This window comes from Ambystoma mexicanum, chromosome 1p (genome assembly GCF_040938575.1).
Source record: "Ambystoma mexicanum isolate Mex_15411 chromosome 1p, UKY_AmexF1_1, whole genome shotgun sequence".
Classification (NCBI taxonomy): domain Eukaryota; kingdom Metazoa; phylum Chordata; class Amphibia; order Caudata; family Ambystomatidae; genus Ambystoma; species Ambystoma mexicanum.
Window position 1 is genome coordinate 1114518589 of NC_090921.1, and position 20964 is coordinate 1114539552.

The 20964-nt window shown below is 48.1% G+C and overlaps 2 protein-coding genes across 4 annotated transcripts in view; one reads left to right on the forward strand and one right to left on the reverse strand.

Moving 5' to 3' along the window:
• Positions 1 to 20964, forward strand: part of LOC138449151 (uncharacterized) — a 260056-nt gene that overhangs the window by 112342 nt on the left and 126750 nt on the right. The gene's annotated exons all lie outside the window — the stretch shown is intronic.
• LOC138449172 (zinc finger protein 398-like) overlaps positions 1 to 20964 on the reverse strand; it is a 509505-nt gene that overhangs the window by 76494 nt on the left and 412047 nt on the right. For 2 of the 3 annotated variants that reach the window (XM_069604749.1, XM_069604748.1), the window contains exon 6: positions 16774 to 16887. The exons of the other annotated variant lie outside the window; for it this stretch is intronic. In XM_069604749.1, the coding sequence (XP_069460850.1) occupies positions 16774 to 16887 (114 nt within the window). The remainder of the gene's footprint in view (positions 1 to 16773; positions 16888 to 20964) is intronic. 3 annotated transcript variants of the gene reach the window in all.

Below are 20964 nucleotides of genomic sequence, written 5' to 3' on the forward strand. Positions count from 1 at the left end.
TCGCACTTCTTAGGAAGTGTCCTTCTTCCATAATGCTCCCGATCAGCCGCTTATCCGCCCAACACGCCTGTAAATGCCCAGATTGCAACTCTGCAGCAACTCCGTGGCCACTCCACGGCCAGGCAAGGTTTATGAATGGGTCCTCCCACTCACAGAATAGTCTGAGGAAAGACTGTATCAGCTGCCAGGAAACGCTCAGGAAACAGAGTATGCTGCCCAGACTGCAACTCTGCAGCAACTTTATACAAATCAAAATAAATACAAATAATGTTATTGAATGAAATAGCACACTGCTCTCAGAGTCCAAAAACGTGCCCTGAAAGTTAAATTGCAGGTGTTAATGGTGAGGTAAACCTAAATGTGTATTTTTAAGTTAGCAGATATCCGAATCCGTCTCCACTTGCCCTCGTAGTGTAGAAGACGGATTCTTCCCAACAATATAACCTACTGTCTGTGTTAAAAATGACAAGGCAGCAGGATCTAATCTTTGAAAGAATGGATCCCAGGGGCGCAGTTTTGAAGAAAGGAGCAGGAACTGGCAGAACCTGAGAGAGGAGGGACAATGGTTAACACTTAGAACTAACAGACTATCTATTAAGGAATAGAATATTGAAAACTAACCTTTAGCTGAGACAAAACTGGACTGTATGCTAATATGTAGATCTGCCAAGTATATTAGTCTCCTAATGGTGCAAGAAACCTGCAAAACAATACCCAAAATGACTTCTAACTCTGTATTAAAGTATGCGTGTGTACACAATAGGCACTAAGTAACAGTTTACCGTGGGGTCCTATTTCTGCAAGATGAATGTTTACCAGTAACTGTAGCAGAAGCAGAGCAACCCTGATGACTATTCCCGACGAAACGAGGACACCTAGGTGGAATGTCTCAAGTCCGGACACTGTCCCGACGGAACGAGGACGCCTGACGGGGAATACCACACACAATAGCAGCCACTCGTTTTGTGCACGGTATTCTGTGGGGTGCTCAGATTCAATACGCTGGTGATTCCACTGGGAAAAGTACAAGGCAGCCAGAGACAAAGAAATCAGATGAACGTAGGAGTTCAAAGGTGAGTATCGACATCCAACGAGGAATACGTAATTACAACAAATAAAGCAGATGAGGAGTAACCAGGCAGTTCCAGTCAGCGTTCCGGGTCGTAGCGTTAAAGACAGGCGAATGCAGAAACCAAGCAGATAAGGCCAAGACAAGGCTAGGTCCAGAGGCGTACCCAAGTCAAAAAGATGGAAGAAAGCAGGATTAGTTACATGGGACCAGAGCAGGAGCAGACAAGCGAAATCCAGACGATAGCAGGGTTCGGTAGACCAGGTAATCCAAGCGATACAAAAATAAGTAAACAGAGCACTTCAGCAAATTCAGAAGCACAGCGGAGCGGGGGGAGATGCTTATATGTCACTGGAACACATCACGTGACTGCTGAACGGCAACGTTGCCTGGAAGGCAGGTGCCGTGTTGACAATGTCCATGGTAACCTCCATTCCGCACTGTAGCGTCCTTTGTTATGTATACGCACCAGAGTATGGGCTTTGTAGTGCGTACGCCGTATGGAAGATGTTAAATGCTTAAACCTGGGTATAGTCAGTGAATTAAGTGGTGCTTGGAGCTGATGAAGGCATTGCTCCCAGGATGTCTAAATGTTGAACTGGGTATATGAGAGAGGCGTGATATATGCTTAGTGTTAGAACGTGGATTCACATGTTTCACAGTTAAACTAAAGATAACTAACATTGATTATACATACATATATAAATATATATATATATAATAAATGGCAGCCTGCAATAGCTGTATAAAAGCCTGAAAATAATGTTATTATTACAGGCTGGATGTGACAACTGACCTGTAATAAGCAAATACAGCATTAATGCTTTGTAATCAGTCATCAGCACCCAGGGCGGGGGACACAACCAATCTGGTTGAATGGATAGCAACCTGAATCTGCCGAAACAAGCCCAAATTCCAAGAAACCTGTTGGCTGCTTCCCCATTGTTAGGGAGAATTCTCTGTTTAGGCTGAATTTCCCTACCTAGTGAGTCCCCCAGCAGCTTTGCTGGATTTCTGGGGTTTAATTTTTTTCTCCTGCCAAGAGTGAGACTCTTTTACCCTCACTCTTGGACATGTTGAAGTGTGTTTTCTTGGTTAAACCTTGTGTTGAATGGGCTATGGGGTCTTTTACTCCATAGGGCCTCATGTATTTTTGTGATGTGGGTCACACAGCACCCTCTGTGCCGTGACCCAGGGGTGTCCTAGGGACTCCCCAACATAGACTCCATACCCTGGGACTGACTACTGTCTCCCAGGGCATGTAAAGTCACCAAAGACTTTGCTAGTCTTGAATCCTGAACAGAACCAGTACAAACCATCATATTGTGGACGTACTGGCTGGGGCAATTCGATTGCCCCAGGGTCTGTTAGTCGAGGGGGCACGTCTCCGTCCCCCCTGATCGAGTTTTGGCTGGTGGCAGTGGAAACTACTTTTTATATTCGACCGCGAATATTTCCCTATGGGATTTCCCATTGTTTTAGGCTAACACATTTAATTATTTATTTACGGTAGCCTTAAACATACCGCCGGTTTATATCTTTATTTTTATAACTCCGGTTGGGACTTTTTGCCAAAACTTGATTCTAAAATGGCGTTGGTGTTCGCCTCTGTAACTCTGACCCAAAGTGGAGCCCTTTGTTCCACTTTTGGCGGGCCTCTCCACAGAAGCCCTCCAAAGTGGTGCCACTCTGTCTGGGGTACTTAGGAGGGGTGGAGGGGGATTTAGGCACCCTGGACTGAGTTACCTTGGTAACTCAAGTCGCACTCCGTCCTGATTGGCCCAAGTGGTGAGCCGCCCGGCTCACCACTTAGCATGTTTGAGTGACAGCTAGGCTGGGTGAATGGGGGTTTGCTGCATAAAAGCAGGGCTTTGGGGACTGGGACTTCAGAAGTCGCCACAGGACCAAGAATCCGACGAGGGAAGAGCTGAGCCGACCTGCTTCGACGACACCACCCGGTGGAGCCCTGCTGAACCGTCTCACCACTTTTTTTCCCGACGACCGAGGAGAACTCTTAACGGAGTGGCTCCTTCCCTTGCCTGGTGGGGACAACCAGTTTTCGCCTTCTTTCCGTTCTTTGAGGTATCTCGTGGCCGCCTTGCCTGTGCCAAGCACCCCGGCAACCGGAATACCACACTTTACCCCCATACCGCGAAAGTCGGTACCAACCCTTTAACCGGAGGACTCCGCGGCTGGTTTCTTCCCGGGCAGTGCAACGACCCTCTTCTTCTGCTCTTCAGCGAGAACTTCTTCTCCCCTGACCGACGTCGAGCCCTGCTGCCACTGCCTGGAACAACTGCCACCGCTGGAGGATCCTTTCCGCTTAAGGTACTGTGTTCTGCCTGGCTTCCCTTGCTACCGACTGTACGGGGTAGATTTAGTCCCCGGCTTTCGAACCTGGGAGTGCCTGGGACACTTTGGCTAAACTTTCTGAGCCACTCTAACCTCTTTTTGACTCTTTGCAAGACTTTGAATCTCTAACTAACAGTGTGATCTTGGGCACATTTTCGCTCCGGCTACTCTAAGAGTGGGCCCTGCCTAGTGACTTTTGCTCACCTGTGACTTTATTCTTCTTTAAGCCTATTGCAAGTGCTCTGGACCTTAGAGTGGTGTGTCTAACCCATTTCTGCTTTTTCTCTCCCTTTCTTGGAAACTACTAGAGTGTCATCTAACGTTAAGCACTCACCTCTGTTTTAATTAAGTGGTGTTTACTTAGAGTTGTCTAGATAGGAGAAAGGATTGAATCTACTTTCATTATAACTGTGTTGAAGTGCTTTTACTATATTTTTGCTAGAGTGTTTTTAACTTATGTGTATTTTAAATAAATAACTATATACTTTTGAAACCAAGCTCTGGTCAGTGTTTGCTTGTGCTATTGTGTTTTGGTACATATTGTGTATACTTTACATACTGCCTAACTCTTCTTGAGAGAAGTCTGACTGCTCAGCCACAGCTACCAGGTAAATCTGGGTGGTACAGACTGCTACCAAAGGGGTTTACTGCTCTACCTGTAGTCTTAAATCTTTTGCAGTGTTCCCCAAGGGAACTGCACAGGTTTCTGCCTAACACTGGTGTACAGCGGTGGGATTTGTATTGAGTATACATTTTATTGTGCTTTAGATACCTTAGTGCAACTAACCACAAAGCTTAGCACTGAAAAAGTAAAACCTCTAACATGTCAGTTATAGAAAGCTATAGTCAAGAGTCCCTTGCAGCCAAAACTGCTGATTGTTTAAGAGTGCTCTGTAAACATAAGGATCTCCTGACTAAGGGCAAGAAAATGGAGCTGATTGAAAGATTGTTAGCTAACCAAAGTCTGGGTGAGGGTTCAGAGGAACCTACCACTCCAGCAACTGTAGATGACAGTATTGAAATTAACATGGAGCAAAATGTTGATGATTCTGAGGAAGAGTCAGAAGAGGAGGGTGAGGCTGTTGTGACTGTCCCCCCTAGGCCTCTGCCTGCTCTACCTGCTGTACCTACTGGGCCTTTACCAGGTCCCACATTTAGTCCTCAGTACTTTGAACTGGAGAAAATGAAACTAGAATTGGAGTATAAGAAACTTAATGCTCAAACTGACAAAGAACTAAGGCTAAGGGAAATGGAGCTCAAGTATGAGCTAGAAATGAAGAAATTATCTGTTGAGAATGCTTCTCTCTCTGGCTCCTCTAGAAGTTCCAGTCCTAAAAGACCCCGGATGCCTAAAGAATTGGTTGGTATGTATGAGCCTAAGTTGGATGTGTTGGATTGGTTGTCTCTGTTTGAATATAATCATGGGCTCCAGAACATCACAGGAAATGACTTACTCACCTGGTTGTTCTCTAGGCTTCCCCCTGTTGCAACTGATGTGGTAATGGAGATGGGGGAGGAGGATAGGAAAGAGTATGAATGTGTGAAACTAGCTTTGATAGCTAGGTTTGGGAAGACCCCTTCCCAGTATCTTAAGAGGTTTAGGAGCCTCAAAAAGCATGATGGTACCCCTTGGGCTACCTGGGTGAGTGAAGGGTTGAAAAACTTAGAGGGATGGATTAAGGGTTACAAGGTGAACACTTATGAAGGTATGAAGAATTTGTTTATGTTGGAGACTATTTATGATGCCTGCTCTCCTGAGCTCAGACAACACTTGGCTGATTCCAAGGAATTAGATTCCCGGAAACTGGCTAGGGCTGCTGACTTGTGGGTTGCCAACAGGGCCACTCACAAGGATTCTGGGGTAACTCAGAAGAAGGATGGGGAGAAACAGCCAAAAACAGACTCCAAAGAGAATTCTAATAATTCCTATCCCAAAGAGGGCCCCAAACCACAAAATAACCAGGGTAAGCCACATGGGAAACCGAGTCAGACTACTGTACCTTCTGGCCACAAGCCAGAAGGAGGTCAGAGCAAGCCACCCTTCCAGAGAGCATTTGGACAATGCTATGTCTGTCAGGGTACTGACCATATCAAAGGAGATCCCAAGTGCAAGGGTAAACCTGCAGGGATCAGCACAGTCTCCTTAGCCTTCACTCATGAGGATGAAGTACAGATGGCTAGTGCCCACTTTGAACTCTTTGCTGAAGAACCCTTGGGTCTTCAAGCAACTGTAAACTTAGAGCCTATGGGTCTGGTTAGTCCCCAGAATAGGGTTGTGTATAACTCCCTACCTGTTAACTCTAAGGTGTATTATGTGGACAGTGTTCTTGTCAATGGCCAGGATACTCCTGCCAGGAGAGACACTGGGGCCAGCAGAACAGTAGTGGATGAAAGCTTCTTTCAACCTGAGGATGTGGCCAAAGCACCCAAAGGTCCCACTAAGATGTCTGGAGGCCCTGTCCAAATGGTTCCTATTCTACCAGCCCTCATTCAGTGTAACAACATGACAGTGAGGATCCCTGTCAGTGTTCAGACTGAGGTACCTGGGAAGGTCCTGTTGGGGAATGACCTAAGAACTCTAGGAGTAGTGTCACATACCCCCAGGCCTCCCAGTATGGAGAAGCAGAACTTAACCAAATTGGCTAGAAAGGCTACCTTGAAGGACCCTTCTAAGCCTGTGGGACCCTCTACTGAGAACCCCACTACAAGCCTTGGGTTTAGTAAGTTGACCTCTGACCCAGGCACCTTTCAGGATAGTATGCTAGGAACATGGGAGCCCCAACCAAGCTCCATCATTGTTCCCCTAGTCTCCGAGTCTCTGACTCCCCCTGCTTCTGAGGAAGAGGTGGATAGACCAACTAGGCCCCTATCTGGACCTGAGAGAACTGGTAATTCTCAGTGCTGGTGGAAAACCAGAAAAGAAAAGTCTAAGGCCAAAAACCTTCAGACTGTTGGACCTTCTACTGAAGACCCCAACTCAAATCCTAATATTAGGGGGGAAACTCCTAAAATAGGTAAGGGTAGATCTAAGAGGAAGGGGAAGCAGGTACATTGCCTAACCCCAACCCCTCCAACCAAGAGGCCTAAGACCCAACCTGCTCCCACAAGAGAGGTGGTGAGGAACCTTGGAGGCCCCTCTAGATCTAAGGGAATCCTTTATAAGGACCCCTTCAAAAAGCCTAACCTAGGTTCAGAAGTTGTACCAACTTCTGAGGGACTGGTCAACCGGATCCCCTATAACAAAAAGACTGATGTTCCTCAAAGGGTCTGTAGGTCCGTTAGCTTGCAGAAGAAAACCTTTGAGTTCTCCATTGAACATAGGTCAAGGTGTCACCATCAAAATGCTGATGGACTCTCTAGGATGTATATCATCGACTAGAGGTATGAGGTTCATCCAGGAGTGGATTAAATCCTCCTGTCCCTTAGTCTGGGGGGGGCGAGTGTTAGGGAGAATTCTCTGTTTAGGCTGAATTTCCCTACCTAGTGAGTCCCCCAGCAGCTTTGCTGGATTTCTGGGGTTTAATTTTTTTCTCCTGCCAAGAGTGAGACTCTTTTACCCTCACTCTTGGACATGTTGAAGTGTGTTTTCTTGGTTAAACCTTGTGTTGAATGGGCTATGGGGTCTTTTACTCCATAGGGCCTCATGTATTTTTGTGATGTGGGTCACACAGCACCCTCTGTGCCGTGACCCAGGGGTGTCCTAGGGACTCCCCAACATAGACTCCATACCCTGGGACTGACTACTGTCTCCCAGGGCATGTAAAGTCACCAAAGACTTTGCTAGTCTTGAATCCTGAACAGAACCAGTACAAACCATCATATTGTGGACGTACTGGCTGGGGCAATTCGATTGCCCCAGGGTCTGTTAGTCGAGGGGGCACGTCTCCGTCCCCCCTGATCGAGTTTTGGCTGGTGGCAGTGGAAACTACTTTTTATATTCGACCGCGAATATTTCCCTATGGGATTTCCCATTGTTTTAGGCTAACACATTTAATTATTTATTTACGGTAGCCTTAAACATACCGCCGGTTTATATCTTTATTTTTATAACTCCGGTTGGGACTTTTTGCCAAAACTTGATTCTAAAATGGCGTTGGTGTTCGCCTCTGTAACTCTGACCCAAAGTGGAGCCCTTTGTTCCACTTTTGGCGGGCCTCTCCACAGAAGCCCTCCAAAGTGGTGCCACTCTGTCTGGGGTACTTAGGAGGGGTGGAGGGGGATTTAGGCACCCTGGACTGAGTTACCTTGGTAACTCAAGTCGCACTCCGTCCTGATTGGCCCAAGTGGTGAGCCGCCCGGCTCACCACTTAGCATGTTTGAGTGACAGCTAGGCTGGGTGAATGGGGGTTTGCTGCATAAAAGCAGGGCTTTGGGGACTGGGACTTCAGAAGTCGCCACAGGACCAAGAATCCGACGAGGGAAGAGCTGAGCCGACCTGCTTCGACGACACCACCCGGTGGAGCCCTGCTGAACCGTCTCACCACTTTTTTTCCCGACGACCGAGGAGAACTCTTAACGGAGTGGCTCCTTCCCTTGCCTGGTGGGGACAACCAGTTTTCGCCTTCTTTCCGTTCTTTGAGGTATCTCGTGGCCGCCTTGCCTGTGCCAAGCACCCCGGCAACCGGAATACCACACTTTACCCCCATACCGCGAAAGTCGGTACCAGCCCTTTAACCGGAGGACTCCGCGGCTGGTTTCTTCCCGGGCAGTGCAACGACCCTCTTCTTCTGCTCTTCAGCGAGAACTTCTTCTCCCCTGACCGACGTCGAGCCCTGCTGCCACTGCCTGGAACAACTGCCACCGCTGGAGGATCCTTTCCGCTTAAGGTACTGTGTTCTGCCTGGCTTCCCTTGCTACCGACTGTACGGGGTAGATTTAGTCCCCGGCTTTCGAACCTGGGAGTGCCTGGGACACTTTGGCTAAACTTTCTGAGCCACTCTAACCTCTTTTTGACTCTTTGCAAGACTTTGAATCTCTAACTAACAGTGTGATCTTGGGCACATTTTCGCTCCGGCTACTCTAAGAGTGGGCCCTGCCTAGTGACTTTTGCTCACCTGTGACTTTATTCTTCTTTAAGCCTATTGCAAGTGCTCTGGACCTTAGAGTGGTGTGTCTAACCCATTTCTGCTTTTTCTCTCCCTTTCTTGGAAACTACTAGAGTGTCATCTAACGTTAAGCACTCACCTCTGTTTTAATTAAGTGGTGTTTACTTAGAGTTGTCTAGATAGGAGAAAGGATTGAATCTACTTTCATTATAACTGTGTTGAAGTGCTTTTACTATATTTTTGCTAGAGTGTTTTTAACTTATGTGTATTTTAAATAAATAACTATATACTTTTGAAACCAAGCTCTGGTCAGTGTTTGCTTGTGCTATTGTGTTTTGGTACATATTGTGTATACTTTACATACTGCCTAACTCTTCTTGAGAGAAGTCTGACTGCTCAGCCACAGCTACCAGGTAAATCTGGGTGGTACAGACTGCTACCAAAGGGGTTTACTGCTCTACCTGTAGTCTTAAATCTTTTGCAGTGTTCCCCAAGGGAACTGCACAGGTTTCTGCCTAACACCCATCCCCTGCCACCTTCCTTCCACCCCCATCTTCCATTTTAGTTTCCAGTAACTCCCACCACAGCCCCATTTACCCGATTACTTCAGCGGCGGTGGCACCTGCCGGCGATGCTGCTCCATATCCCTGCTGGCTGCCATGGAGATGGAAAAGGGGCTACGTATGGCTACTTGATCAATGGCGGCCATGAAAAAAATGTGTTTCAACGGACAGGAGGCCGCGAAGCATCTGGTTCATTTAAACAAAATAGTTTGCTCTTAGCACCCTAGGTTTCGGATTGCAAACCCAGGGAGCTAATAGCAATAATACCCGATCCGGGGCATGGCTACGAGAGCCATGTGAGCAGTTGAGCTCTGAGAGAGCTCAACTGATCCGGCATCTGATCCTTGATAAAAGTGCACAAATACATGCACCGACACACTGAGAATTGGCATGCCTGCTTGTGAGTGGGGCGCACAGGCATCCTGGAAATTTGAAGTCGAAACGTAGGAGGAGGACCGCTCTGCGGGCTTCGTTGTGCCCGCATACCTCGGGGCTGAGACCCCAAAATGGCGGACGCGAAGAGCTAACAAAGGCTCCAACGGTCTGAAAGGAAACGGCTGTGGCACTGTGGCATGCAAAGACGGATGCGGGTGGCGACGCGCTTGGGCCCCTGAGACACCTGCTGGAGCATTGCCGCGCGGTATCTGGAGCCCAGCTGGCGCATGCGACTGCTGCGTTCCCCATTCTGGGGTGCATCTGACAATGGACGCGGTGGGGCACGGCCGCCCCCGGTGATGAAGTAGACAGGGGTCCGGCCGCGCCAGGTGTGTAAGACCCACCGTGGGACTAGTCTGGCATCCACGTCCCCGGGAGCCTGTGTAGGTATCCCGGGGAGAAATCAGCCGCATCGGAGACACCTGCGAGCCCCTGCACCCCTGGGGGTCGGAGTGCATCGAGGGCGGGGAGGCAGGGATGGCCTTGGCCCCCCCACGTGAATCAGAGCCACGGCGGGCTCAACAGAGGAGAGCGCCCGCGGCATAACAGCCCAGCTCTTAACATAACGCGGGACTTGTGCACGGCCCGGACGGGTGCATCCCGCACATAAGCGCAACTATTCACACGTAGCCCAGACCTGCAATTGTGATATGTGCTGCGCTCGGATACATGGCCATGAGCGAGGCGCTGCATTTAGTAGGTGGGCACAGAAGGCATCATGGAAGCAGCATGGGGCCCCAAATGATCCCGGGTCTTGAACAACTGCAACATAAGTGAGTGGAAGGAGACCCCCCCCAGTTTATGCCAGCAAATGACTACGTGGAGGGTCGCAGCTCACTCCAAGCGCATAACTGGAGCTCGTGGGCACTCTCAACTTAGCCTGCTCGTGAGGTGAGCCTGGTGAGAAGCCTCATAAAACACCACCGTTGGATGGGTGGTGACAGTAATTTGCCAGGGCGCTTGGGGATGTACATTGGGCCAGCATACATGCCAGGGGGGCTCCACAAGCACCAGGAAGGGCGCCCGAGGACCTGAACCAACTGGGGTTGGGGCTCGAGATCCGAGTGGATTGAATAAACCCACATGATTACGTGGGAGTACACAGCCCACTTCAGGAGTAGCACAGGCAGCCTGAGGACACCCCTGGCGCGGCCTGGCCAGGCCCTGACACTACTGGAGGCCTAACTCGCTTGGGCCAGGGGCCACGACTGGTGGGGCCAGCCCATACATTTCTGACGCATCACGATGACCAGCAAACTCCCAAGAACAAAGGGCAAGCAACCCACACTCGATGAATACACCAGAACATCGCCGGGAGCTGAAGGGGCCAGGAGCAAAGACAAAACCCCTGCTGGGGGCACGGACACTATGGGCAAAGACCAGGAGATACTTGTGGCGATTGCTGATCTGAAAGTGGCTTGGGAAACTAAACTGGGACTGGCCATGAAAGAATTGAAAGCGGCACTTGAGCTCAAAGTTGGGGCAGTACAGGAGGAGGTGAATGTTCTCCGGCAAGATGTAAGGTCACTGGCAGAACGCACGGGTGACCTAGAAAAAGAGGTGGCCCGAACACGATGGACTGTGCAGCCCATAAATCGGAACTTCATGCCCTAGTACAACGCACAGGCAACCTGGAAAGTAGGGCGGAGGAGGCGGAGGGACGCGACTGAAGGAACAATATTCGCATCGTTGGATTGCCGGAAGGGGCTGAGGGATCCAACCCCACGGTGTTCATCGAGTCAATGTGTTGCAGGAGATAACTGGGGGAGTGTTGACCCAGGGGTTCGCTGTGGAAAGGGCACATAGGCCTTGATGAGGAGCCCACTGCTGGGAAAATCCACTAGGCCGGTGATAGCCAAGATCCTGAATTACCGAGATCGTGAAAAAATTCTTGAACACTTCCGGAAGGGTGGAACAATACAAAGGGGGTCGGCAAACATAACGGCATACCCAGATTATACCTTGCAGGTGCAGTGCCGACGCATGAACTTTTCGTCTGTGAAAAGAAGATTGCGGGAAGTGGGCCTTAAGTATATGCTGATCTACCCGGCAAAATTGAAGGTGTTCCACAAGAGCAGAACCTTGTTTTTTGAAACCCCGGAGGACGCTATGGGATGGTTGGACGCGCAGAACTGCCCCCAAGAACCGGGTATCCAGACAGAAGAAGGCGAAGATAAGTAACCTAAGACAATGGGACTTGAATATAGCACAGGACATAACCTGTGGGAGGGTGCGACTAGGGCTAAAGATATATGCATGATCCGTTAGTACTAGAAACTTTGATATTAGTGCGGGAGCCGTACGGAGCCAGCTCTCACATCCCCACAACGAGAAGTTTAGTTAGGTCACCGGTAGACCGGTGACAACCTGCCGGGTTCCTGGCCTCGGCATTCCAAGGCAGGACCAAATGCGGGGCGGGCCTGAGATTCAAGGATGGAGCTGGGCACTTGTTGGGGTTGGGTAGGGAGGGGGGCGGGTTCGTGGTTGTGTGCAGTGGTTTAGAGTTGGGAAAGGGGGGAGGGGGAGTTTGTTGGAAGAGGGAGGGGAACGAGCCAAATGTGTCAAATCAGGCAGGTGGGGAAACTGGGAGGGGAGGCGGGATATCCAATAGATGGCGTTGGGTAGTCTTAGAGTGGTGACCTGGAATGTGAGGGGCCTCAATAGCTATTTGAAGCGTAACAAGGTTATGAAGTACCTAAGAAGGATGAGGATTGACATAGCAAGAGGAAGTGGAAGGGGAGTATCACAGGAGCCACATACTCAGCTTATGCTAGGGGAGTTATTAAATGGGTGGCACTGCATGTACCATTTCAGCTGATGCAGTCTACAATGGACCCAGAAGGTAGAATGGTAGCAGTGCGGGGGATGCTGGAACATCGGGAAGTGAGCATTATAAACTTATACGCCCCTAACCAAGATACAGCGGCTTATTCTAGGTCTTTATACAGCAAAATGAGCCCCCTACTGGGTGGCGCAATCCTATGCGGAGGGGACTTTAATTGTACATTAAATCCTCAATTGGACAGATCAGATGGTAAACTAGACAAACCCACCCCGGCCGCAAAGGGATTACAGGCCCTGCTGAGAGACTTTGCACTTGTAGATGTTTGGAGGCAGCTACACCCAGCGGACAGGAGGGCAAAGAACGGAAATGGAGAGGGAAATGGAGAGGGAGTTGGAGGACATACTACATAAGGGGGGCACCTCTCGGGAGGATGAGGCATGGATGAAGTTGCTACAACAAGCCAGCAGTGAGCACTGGGATAGATTATTTACGTTGAGCTACAAGAAATATGTCGAAAGGCAGCATGCGGGCAGAGACAAGCCGGGCAGATTGCTGGCCTGGTTATATAAAAATGAAACAGCACAACCAGTGATCAGGGAAATCAGAGGGGATGAGGGCCAGATCTGGGATACCCAGGAGGGGGTAAACGAAGAGCTCCTCAGATACTATAAACGTCTTTATGAGGACGCAGGGGAAGAAATGGATCAAGAGATCCAGGAAACATTAGAAGACATAGGCTTGCCCACATTAGACGACCAGCAACGGGCAGACCTGGACGCCCCAATTGCCACAGAAGAACTAGAGATGGTGATTCAGCAGCTGGCCACATGCAAAGCGCCGGGGTCGTACGGGCTCCCTAGTGAATTTTATAAAACATACAAACAAGAGCTGCTCCCCCCGCTGCTGGCCATGCTTAACGTGGATTTGGAGCGCGGTAGGCTGCCGGAGTCCCTACAGGAGGCAGTGATCATCCCGTTCCTAAAACCAGTTAAGCCAGGCACAGACTGTGGGTCATACAGACCCCTATCGATGCTTAATCAGGACAGCAAAATCCTCACAGCAGTGCTGGCAAACAGGCTTAAGCGGGTCATTGGTAGACTGATACACCCTGACCAAACAGGCTATGTTCTTGGCAGGAACATAACTGACAACCATAGGAGACTTCACCATATTATCGACCAAACAGAGAAGGACTCCGGGGAACTAGTAATTGTCTCGCTGGATGCAATTAAGGCCTTCGACTCAGTGAGATGGCCTTGGTTGCTAGCGACTCTAGGAGAATACGGGATGGGGCTGGGGTACCTGAGGTGGGTCAAAATGTTATACAGTTCCCCATTTGCAAGGGTGCCACAATCTCTGACAAATGGCAATTGAGCAGGGGCACTAGACAGGGTTTCCCCTGGTCGCCCATGCTGTATATCCTTGCGTTGGAGCCATTGGCAGTCTGCCTCAGACAACAATACGGGGAGATAAGGATCCACACTGCGGGAGGGTCGCATTTCATATCATTGTATGCAGATGACATACTCCTATATTTGCTCTTCCCAAAGGAAAACCTACAATATGTTCTGGAGGTGATGGAACGATTCGCTACCCTCTCGGGCATAGCAGTAAATCCCAAGAAATCCAGCATGTTCCCCCTGGGGAGGTATAGACGCGTCCTACTGAGGAACCTACCGGTTTTGCCAATACCCTGGCGAACCGAGACGTTTCGATAGCTAGGTATTGACATATACCATACGACAGGAGATGAACATAAACACAATACAGAAAAGGCAGTTGAAGGTATTAAGAATAGCATGGGATTTTGGTCCAGACTACCCCTGGCTATGATGGGTAGAGCGGCTCTGATTAAGATGATAGTCCTGAACTGTTACACTTTTTTGTAAACATCCCGTATGTGATCCCTAGGAGCTTCTTTGCTAATCTCCACAGTCTGTGCAGGGGATTCATATGGCATAATTCTAGGAACAGGGTGGCCCTCTGGAAACTACAAAACTCGTGTGACAGGGGGGGAGAAACCTGCCGAATTTTGAGTTATATTACTTGGCGGGACAGTTGCAATATGTGGCCAGGTGGCTGTCGGAAGAAGAAACGGCTGAAGCCAGGCTGTTGTGTAAGGATCCTGCTCCTTACTTGCTTAGAGAGACAGTGTGGTTGCCTAAACCAAAGGTACTAGGAATGGCGAGACTGGTGCTGCTGGGATGGGAAATGTGGCATAGAGCGTGGCAGACTGTGGGAAACCCAGCCCCGTTCTCCCTGCAGGTGCCGTTAGTGGCGCTATGCGGGGAAGGCTCCCAAATGATGAAAGGGGTCCGTAAATATTGGGAACCGATGGGCCTGGCTACCCTTGGAGATATATGGCAGGAGGGGGAGGCGCTGGACTTTCAGAGGTTAACAGAGGACACCGGGGTGCATAAAGGCCAACATATTACCTATTCCAGAATCATTAAACGGGTGCGAGAAAGCTGGCCTGAGGCAGTGCTTGCGGAACAACCTGATGCTACCATCGAAACGATGTATGATATCTCGTGGGTGGGCATGAAATATCTCGGATATATGAGCTACTGGGGTCTAGGGTGGGGAAGCAGCTGCTCCAACTGAGGCGAGATTGGGAAGAGGAGGTGGGAGAACCCATGTCAGACGGGCAATGGGCTAGAGTCCAAAAGTATCATAAGAAGGTGTCCCGAAATGCGAGGCTCCAGCATATCCAATTATATATCACTCAGAGAGCATATTTGACCCCCAACAGAATTGCCAGGTTTGGTGGCCCGGTGATACAGAAATGTCCTCGGTGCAGGGAGAAGGAGGCTGGTATGCTACACATGTTCTGGGCTTGCCCGGAGGTGGGAAGGTTTTGGACAGAGCTGAAGTTACGCTTAGCTGGAAAAGGGATGACGCTCCATGTGGAGTCAGCTTGGGCATGCATGCTTGGGGGTTTTACTAGACCGCGCAACCTGAGGCACATCAATAAAATGAAGGACCTGGCATACATCCTGGCCAAACAGAGAATTTCAATGTGCTGGAAAGCAGCCCATCGGCCCAGAATTGAGATGTGCCGGGCAGACCTCGTGAAGTGGGCAGAGGCAGAGACAGCTGTCTGGTATGAAGCAGTCAGCCGGGGGGGAGAGGAGGAGGTGGGACCCTTAATAGCATGGAAACAATTGGTGGCCTCAATGGCGGGCCCCTCCCAGGCCGACCACAGTGATGATGATACGGAAAGAGAACGGCAATAGCTACGCCTGAAGGAAAGTGGGATGATAACAAAGACACAGGGGCTCGAGTTAAAGGGATAGGAGGGGGGAGGACCGCAAAGAGTAATTTATAATGTAATGCTGTGAAGTTCAACATGGAAGTCCTCACTGTTTATAATGTTTGAAGTGTTGTTTATAAAATAATACAAATTATTTTAAAACAAAATTTGAAAAAAATACCCGATCCGACATGTCGGATTAGGTATTATTGCTTAATTAGGCTTTGGTTGTGAAGTCACATACCTCCTGCTTGAGACGGAGGAGAGAATTTCAGTCCATCTTTGCAGTACTTAATTAAAGCTGTGAAAAGCTTTTCAAATATTTTGCTTACAGAGTAGTTTTCTGGGACACAACGCAGCCGGTAAATGACTATAGTAGAAATATTTAATTTGTGCACTGCTGGAGATTAACTTGTGTGAGCAAGAATCTGCATGTTATTACTTATTTTAAAGCACACAAATAAGTTTTTTCAATACATTTTATTAAACTGCTTGAACTATTTTTCTGCAACACAGAGCTGCATTTTCGCTTTTTTAAATCCAAACCGATGCTATATTGATTATATTGATTATATGGATCAGCAAATGGAAGAACTCTTACATTATATTAAACAAGAGACACAGTATTAATGGAAATGGCAGTGTGTGGGCAATTATATTATAAGGAATAAAATACACTCTACCATACATAAAAGGATATTGCAAGTTACCTTGGAGTTCCTTGACCTTATAAAAGGAACTCGGCCTTCGGCATCATCCTCTATTTGTTATAGCACAAAACCCCTCAGTGACTTGCAATATCCTCATAATCTAGAGAAGGGGGACATTATCCCATATATATTAAAATGTGTTATGCAAGATTAATGCAATGGTGGTTTTTAGTGTATTTATCCAACAGGTGTGGCACTCATCGCAAGTTTTCTAGGGTAACAACTCCATCTAAGCCATAGTTTCATCAGCTAGTATCCACAGAACTGAAATCACAAATGAAGCATTATAAGATTGTATTTTTAAGGGGTATGTAGTTTACTAGACAAGGTACAATGACACTGTTCAATGGCCAATGTGTATACGGATGCAGCAATCTAGAACTCCTCCCTCTGGTGACTTTAGCCACCATGTAAGGTTCGCACGTAGTTGCTGCTGATCTGCTATGTTGTGGCATGTAGACTCAGTAACAACTCTGAATTTGTGGCGTGGTAATGATGTGTTACACACATTGCAGCAATAGAAATTGGTTAAGTAATTCTAAGCAGAAACAGTTTTCTTACCAGCAGGGCTAATAATGATGTCGCTTCTGTCACAGGCCTGGTAATTTTCAGAAACATACTCTTCATCCTCCTCTTTTATGTTTATTTCAACCACTGGCGTGCTAACCAAATTAGCTGTCAACAAAATATGCCATACAATAATACACAGAGAATTAGAATGTGCAAACTAGAACAACCTCGATTTCATGGTAAACCACAGAGTCTAACATTATGTATTTCTTCTCCCCGTTTCACTCATAGCAGCAAAAATCTATATACATTTTAGAATTTGGAATAGTTTAACATTCCACGTACAACACGAAAAGTCCTCGTTGCATGTGGCCTTAATTCGCAAGCATAGCCTCTAGAAGATTAGAGCTGCATCGCCTACTGCCCTCTCACAGAAAAACACTGTAAACACTCAAAATCCTGCAGGCTCTAAAGCGTTGCTCAAGGTTAAGGAAATGCAGCCACTCTACTTGGTCGTACGCCGTTTAAAAGAAAACCACAACAGAAAATATCAAGGAAATAACCTCAGAAAATCTTTTTTTCCATTTCTTACATGTTTTCTACACCAGGCAAGTAAGGCACTAACTGATATTAGACCCCTGGATGTGAGCGGCAGCCAATCAGGTTGCTCAGGGCATGGGCTAAAACTATAGATCCAAGCCCCAGTTCTGAGGAAAGCTGTCAGCTGCTCACAACTGCACTGCCTGCCACTCTGACCTCTCCCTACTGTTCTCCCCACGTGACCCTACTGTGCCCACCCCCCACCAACATCTCACCCTCCCACCCACTTAACGTTACCACCCTTCGCCCACCTTCTTTTTATCTCGGAAGCACCAGCCGTGGCAGGCAGTTACAAAATGAGCCAGTGCGCTTGCCACTGTTTTCATCAAACTTTACTGACTGATAGCACCCAAGGACCTACCCCGCAGGGTGGTATTATCAACAGTAGCTGCGGCTGCAGGTTTTACCGTCCATTAACTGACAATTTAAGCCCTTGCTTTGCTTGGGCCTAGCACGTGGGCCCTGGGTTGTTACCAGTTAGTGAAGACTGTAGCTGCAGGTATTATTCCTTTATTAGGTGGCTTTACTTAGGCCTATGATGGAAGAATATGCACACGTGATTAAATAGCTTGAAATGGCAGTTGTGGAAGGAAGGAAGACACAAACGACTTGGTATCAACGTTCTCTCCTACAGAAAATCAAGCCTTCCATCCCAGAAAACAACTTCAGATCTCCTGTCCAAGCTTTGGTCCTCTCCCATCTGGATGGTGGCAACACCCTTTTGGAAGGCCTTCCGACGACTACTCTAGCACCCCTGACACGTGTCCTGCATGCTGCAACACGGCTCATCAAAGGACTGAAAATTCGATATTAACCCGAACCTCATAAAACTGCACTGGCTCCTGCTGCAAGCCCATATCATCTGAAAAACCTGCTGCATCATCTACAATGTTGAAACCGTGAGGTCCCCAAGCTACCTTAATGGGAAACTCAGCATCTCTGGAGGACTAGGATCCACCAGAAGTAAGGACAAGTGCAGACTTGAACAAACAGCCAGTGCAGGAAGGAAAGAACCAGAAGAAAATACCTTAGATCCTAGAACCTCCTAACCCTCAACATCAGACTTGCCCCCTCAAATTTACAGTTCATGAAGGAGCTCAAGACGCTCCTCTTTACGGAATATCTCCTCCCTAATACCTAGGGCCACACACCATCCACACCCAACCCTACCTAAGACTGGGTTATCTGCTCTCCACTCTTTTCTCCCCTGGTTGCTTGTAGATCCCTTGCTACCAACTGCCCTCCTGTTGTTAGATCCCTGCTTCTCTGCTTCCTTCACCATGTTCTTCGACGCTTTAATTGGAAAGCGTTCCATTGATTCCCGAAGCTAGGATAGCACTCAAATACCTTAACAATAATAATAACAACAAAGTAGTGGGACTTCTGAGGTTTTTTTCTTGGCCTATGACCACTATACCCTGAAATCTGGGGCAGTGTATTACACTTGGTCCACACCAGATATGAGGCATTAACAAGTAATTTGATGGGATTACAGAGGCATTTAAGGCAGTACTTGCATATGATGGCAGCACCTTGTTTTGTCAGGCTGTAACACTCATATTATGACTATAAGTGGCGTGTGATGCAAGAACAGTCATAAGATGGCAGGGTCTGCAGATAGGAAGTGTGATGAATCCTTGGATGTCGTCGGTTCTCCCCAAGGGGGAGCCCCTTCCCATGAGGCCAGGGAGGTGACTCTGCTACCTGATAGCCTATGGGAGTGGTGCACAGCGGTGGAATCTCACTTGGAGAGACTTCCCCTCTGGGGATAGGGACAGACATCTATGTCTGTCCCTATCTTGTCTCAGGGGGGATAGCTCAGCAGCAACGTGCTCACCTTTTGATTGATTGCTATTTTATTTATATCATGCTCATACACAAGAGTTTCAGAGCGCGAAAAGCAAGACGACACAGAGCCACACAGGTGCGATCCCCGGGTCCGCGCTTAGAAGCCTCTGGGTATTAAGCGCGTTATAAATACCATATCATATCATATGGAGAAAGCGGTATGACCCCCTCCCAATTACCCCTCTTCAACCTACACCTATGGTACATACCCAGTACAATACCCAACCACCCCATGTACCTGGGTAGGGCCAGTGACGTAAGATCCACAGAGATGAAGAAAAGGCCAAACTACCCAAGTAAGACTTGCATCACAAAGACTGGGACGAGGAGGAGGTGCAGAACTATGAAGATCACTGCCAAAGGTAGTTGTGAGCATTCTAGTTCTCCACGAAGGACCACTCCCAACACCAACATAACAACAGAAGATAGACTAGGGAGTTTGTTAAGCCATCCCTGGAGGAGCCGAGGACCGAGCGGCTGTTCTGCGCTGAACAAAGTAAGGGCTGCAGACCGGGACGCTGTTAGTGGAAAGCAGGTGGCTCTACCAGGTCCAACGTAGAAGGAAATATCCAGTTGCTGGAAGAGGAACAGCCAGACCCGAGAAAGCAGAGGGACTGTGTGGTCCAGAGCGGGAGAGAAGGCTGGAGGAAGCCAGCAGCTGCGGAGGTGCCGACCGAAGGGAGAAGTACGCGGAGGCAGCGCAAAGCCCAAGAACGAGTCAGAGGACAGACTGGAGCCTGCCGAGACGTTCCCTAAAGGTAGGGAAGAAACTGAGCCAGCTGGTGGGAACCAAAGGGAGTGTTGGCACTTAAGGGGAAGTGTCAGAGAAACCCAACATGAGAATAGAGGTAGTAAAAGACCTGCAGAGAAAGAAAAATATTGTGATTGGAAAAGGGCTGGTGCAGGGGAAGAGGTTTTAGGGGGGTGGGGGCGAGTTCCATCTCCGACGGGGGTGAAGATATCCAAAGAAAAAAAAACAAAGTACGTGAAATGGGACAGGGTCACCCCAATCTAAGGAGCTGGTTGGTTGGGAAAGAAAGTTTGGAGTTCCCGTTCCACAAGGAAGAAGCCTCAGATGATAAGGACTGATAAGAGAAAGAAGACGTGGAGGTTATCACAGTTTACGTGGGGTCTTTACATGTCATGCATTCCTTCTTTTTGCTTCAAATGATGAAGTTGGCATTGTGATGAAGTTTTTCACTCCTATGTTTAATAAAAAATAAAAAAGTTGAAGTGTAAAAAAAAAGAAAAACACTATTAGATCTTCCCATTGGTATATTTATTTAAGATCATACAAATACAGCATGTAGCGATTCCACATTTCGAACTTGAGAGAGTACAAAGTCCTACATGGGACGCATCAGCCTGAAAAAGGGTTCTTGAACGTTCCAGGTTATCAATACATGAGGGGAGAATTCCTAAAGCATCCTTAAGGTCTTGAAAGGCGGGGAATACTGTGTGTCTTAATTTTGACTTGCTGAGATAGTTATTGGAGAGCATGAAAGTCAATAGTCCAGCTTTAGATTAAAAGGACAACATAAAGTGGCGAAAGTACTCCAAGTCTTGCACATAATTTAGTTCCTCCCTTTTCTGGAATAGATACCTTTTGGATGGCATGTAACTTGATCACTTGGGGCTTGATGATGCCACCAACCACTTTATGGTCCACCTGCATGGTAGACGACGGAAGCCGTATGCAGCGAGCAACCATTCATGTGCCAATTTCCTCCTTTAACACAAAGAGGACATATAGTAAGCCCCCAGGATATTGTGGCATGGACGGAATCATTTTGT